Raw genomic sequence first — 4351 nt, forward strand, 5'->3', positions numbered from 1 at the left:
TATGAGTTGTAAAATGAAAAGTATGAATTTTACTATTTTTTTTTTTTTAATATGGGATCTCTAGTCTCTGACATCGTCGAGGCTCGTACCAGCAGTCAAGCACTTGGATCCGCAAACATCGAATGGAACTCGAATGCTGACATATTGTGAACAGAGTTCCACATAAATGTCCGTATCTGCAAATAAATAATTCAAAACAAATTTGAATTTGAACAAGGCAAACAAATGGAAGCATCACCCTATTTTCAGGACATATATGGACCCCTCCAGAAAGAAAATTATAATAAATCCCGTGAGATACAAGTGAATAGTAATATTAACCGTAAAAGCAGCTAAGCTAGCTCCCTCCTGAAAAGACAAAAAAAACTGGGAACATATAGAGAGGAATGGGCCACTTCCACCTGCATCATCATCTATCATCTATCATCTAGAACCCCTTGACTTTAAAATATGATATTCATTTCAAGAGGGCCTAACCAGAGATCCCATTAAAAACTTGGTTGCCAAGAAAATGACAAAAGGGACCATTCTAGCTGCAAGAAAAGAAAGGAAAAACAGAGTCGGTGTGATAGTGATAATGGTGATGATGATGAAGACCCCCTAGCTCCCACCCACCTGGCCATCTCTGCTTCGATCACACTACTACAACACCAACAACATAGACACCAAACACCATCTTTCTTTCCATTCCCTTCCCTTCCATTTTCAGTTTCGGTTTCTGTTTCCTTTTATTTTCCCTCTGAAACAAACATGCTTGACCCTCACACAAACGACCACCCTTTTCTTTTTAACCCAGAAAACACGAGCGAAACTACTTACGGTACTTGGCAACCTATCAACTACTCTTCCCGGGCTCAGAAAACAGCTCAGAACTACAAGAGCTGGAAGAGCATGGGCGCTCTTCGTTTAAATGCCGCTGAGGAGGAGTCCCCCTCCGGCGTTTGCTCCCCGCCTCTGTGGAAAACCACCAGCCCCCCGAAAAGCCCGAACCGGCTTGTGAACAATTACCGGAGTCTTTCGCCGGCTTCTCGGACACAGGCCATTGCCAGAGGACAGAGAGAGCTGATGGAAATGGTGCGCAACATGCCCGAATCGTGTTACGAGCTTTCGCTCAAGGATCTTGTGGAGAGGCCAAGAATGGTGGAGGTTGAGGTGGATGGAGATGATGCGAGCACTGAAGCTTTGGTGAAAAGGGGAGTTGGGAAGGTGAAGAAGAAGAATGATAGGAAGAAGCCAATGGTGGTGAGGAGTGGGAGTTTTGACAGTGGGGGGTTTCTGTTGAAGATGGTGTTTCCAATTTCGTTGGGGTCCAATAAGCAGAATAAGATGGTGATGATCAATAAGAACAAGAAGAACAAGAGTGATTCTGTGGAGGGAGATAGTACTACTGCAAAGGTTTCTCCCAGGCCTAGTGTGGATAAGGATTGGTGGAAGAAGAGAGTTTCTACTTCAGGAGGATCGGGGAGAAGTGAAAGCGGTGTTTCGAGTATTATTAGTGAAAGCATCAAAAGTAGTAGTGGTAGCAGCACTAGCAGTTGTAGCAGCAGAAGCAGCAGCAGGTATGAGAGTTTCTATTGATTTTTCATTTGTTCATGTAGTAATTGTATTCTGCCAATTTTGATGTTCATCATGTTCTGTTTTGCTTGGGGTTTTCATTCAAAGGTCTTCGCAACAATGTTTTCCGATTGGTGTCAAAACACTTTTTGTTTATTGTTCATAGATCATTGATTTTAATTTCTGTTCAATTCATATACTCACCTAATTAATTAAGTAACAATTTCTGCTATTTTCATGTTCATCATGCTCTGTTTTGCTTAGAGGTTTCAAACTCAGGGATAAGAAAGAGTGTTTTCGCAATTGGGGTCAAAAGGAAACCACTTTCTGTTCATTGTTCACAGATCATTGATTTTCTGTTCAATTCATCTGCCTACCTAATAACTTGATTGATAATATTACATTATATTGTGTTAAACATAAACCAAATTGCATCCTTAACATGTGGAAATTGCACTATGGAGGTGTTTTGGTCAAAGTCTCTGTTGAGGAAACAGAGAAATGTAAAAGGAAAAAAGGAAAAGAACGTGTAAAACTGGTAAAAAAAGATGCATGTAATTCACGTTCTAGAGCTGATTTTTGGAAAATGTCATGAGAATCATGACTAAGAATGAATGTTAAAAAGATAAGTCTTCTGCAAAAGCAGCTCAAGTTTAATGGGGAACAGTTACAGAATGACCATTAGGAAATTGTGAGGAAGTTTCCAAACACATTTAGTATCAAGACTATATGGCCTGATATTTTCTTGTATGGAAAATTCTCTCTTATATGACAATGACCCTGCTCGTTAGCAAGTAGTATTGTATTTGAATTGTGGCCGGATTCACAATGTCTATAACATATAACACGCGTTATCTAGCATGGAAAGCATCATGGTGCAAACCTTTAATGCAGTACCACACGTATAATTGAATCAGGGATATAATATGTACCTTACTTCCTTAATTTGCTTAATACAATACAGAATGATTCACGTAAGGAAGATACTGCTGTGGTTAGTTAATAAACTGATATGCTCTCTGTCCTTAGTTTATTGATCAGTTTTAAACAATTAGTTTATGGTTTTAACATTGCAGGCGCAAGACTGGTGGCTGCTGGTCGTTCATCCTGCTCAAGAAGAAGAGGCACGATTGAACAAGTTTCCTTCTAGCAGGAGGTGGAGGAGAGTATTAAGTAAATGGCTATGTAATTATATTTAAAAAAAAAAAACTTAGGTATGGTATACTTACAATATTAATTGCAGCATATTTGCAGTGTCACTTGTGTATATTCTTGCCATTTTAGAAACACTACGGTATATCTTCCTTTTGTTTTTCCTATCTTTTTTTAAATATATAGTTTGAGCAGCAGTTCAAAAGGTTGACTTACTCAGGAATCACCAGACCCATGCCTATTTTCAACCCTCCGACGTCAAGTCTACGTGCTCTAGGTATAAACTTCCCCGCTTGATTCAACATTTGTTTTCTGAGAGCTGAATGTTGTTCTCGCTTAGATAGGTGCTTCAATTGTCTGTAATGAATCTAATAGTTCACAACTGAGAAATTTGACTTCAGTGAAATTTTGTACATTGAAACTACAGCAGCATATTTGTGAAACTATAATTTTTTTTTTTTTTTCACAGACTAGAAATTTTTCTTGAATTAGTAGTTTTTCTGTTGTTTTAACAACTTTTGGGTTTAGTTCAAAGAAATTGTAAGAGCAGGTTCACCCGTTGGGTCACCAGGTCACCCACTATTCACTACTTTTTTGTGTTAATTTCACCATGTATTTCGTGCCTTGAGTCACGAACACAGTGTATTTCGTGACCCAGAGAATGAAAATATACACTAAAAAGTAGTGAATAGTAAGTGACCCGGTGACCCAATGGGTGAACTTGCTCTAAGTTTCACTAGCCCTTTGGAGAAGTTTTAACATTCTTGGCTCTATTTTTCATTATAACAGAAAGATAAACCTGTATTATGTGGAAGAAAGAATTATCCGAGCTTGGAAGTTCCTGAAGTTGTTGTTCTTAAGTAGCTTGAAAGAACAGAATGTTTATGTTCTCCGGTAGGTAGGTTGTTCTTTTCCTTGTGACATGCCAGGCTCATTGAAATAAAAATAAAAAAGCTGGAACAGCCGAATAATAATAATTTCATTAATAATACACAATTTATGTACGTAGCTGCTATCCCATGATTGCTTTCTTGAAGTTGAAGTAGTCAATCTGAAAATTATGATGAAATAATTGCCAGGGCACATGAACGAGAAGGCTTATAGCCAAAAAAGTATAAAAAAAAGCTGACGTCTGCTTGCAACTATGTAATTCAATTACCGGCCAGGAACCTACTGTTATTTATTGTATTAATTTTACTATTTGTCCTAGAACACTGACCCCAGAAGGGACGCTATATTAAGAGCCATTTGCTTAGTAAATATTGATTTTGGTAGTAGACGGCAAATTAGGTTGAGGATGATAATTTCATCTTACATTACCAACTTCAAATTATGTTCTTAGAGAAATCTTATGTCAACGTTTCTTCATAGATGAATGACAGAGTCAAGCTTAGTATACATGATATGCATGAGCCATGACATAAGAAACATCATGAAAAACCATTATGCTTCCAGGACTACCTCATGGCTAAATCAGATGAAATTTCTATTAAGATTTGCTGTTAACTTGGGAGTCCTGATCACCTGGTCAGTTGCTGACCAGGAATCATTTGCTCAATCACCGTCCGATTGAAATCGGACGGTTCACAACTCTCTTCTTCTCTCTCATCACTTAGCTGTGAACCGTCCGATTTCAATCGGACGG

General features: G+C 38.4%; 1 protein-coding gene across 1 annotated transcript; it reads left to right on the forward strand.

Annotated features, from left to right (window-relative positions):
* The first annotated feature begins 496 nt into the window (after positions 1-496).
* Positions 497-3153, forward strand: LOC112173553. Its single transcript, XM_024311191.2, has 2 exons — positions 497-1559; positions 2631-3153. Exons 1-2 carry the CDS (start codon positions 751-753, stop codon positions 2686-2688), a joined length of 867 nt encoding a protein of 288 aa, XP_024166959.1. The 5' UTR covers positions 497-750; the 3' UTR covers positions 2689-3153.
* Positions 3154-4351: the final 1198 nt, after the last annotated feature.

Source organism: Rosa chinensis, chromosome 6, assembly GCF_002994745.2.
Source record: "Rosa chinensis cultivar Old Blush chromosome 6, RchiOBHm-V2, whole genome shotgun sequence".
Taxonomy (NCBI): Eukaryota; Viridiplantae; Streptophyta; class Magnoliopsida; order Rosales; family Rosaceae; genus Rosa; species Rosa chinensis.

Coding starts and splice junctions, on each gene's coding strand:
- LOC112173553 (XM_024311191.2), top strand. CDS start 751: ATGCTTGACCCTCACACAAACGACCACCCTTTTCTTTTTAACCCAGAA. Junction 1,560..2,630: donor AGCAGCAGAAGCAGCAGCAG/GTATGAGAGTTT, acceptor TTAACATTGCAG/GCGCAAGACTGGTGGCTGCT.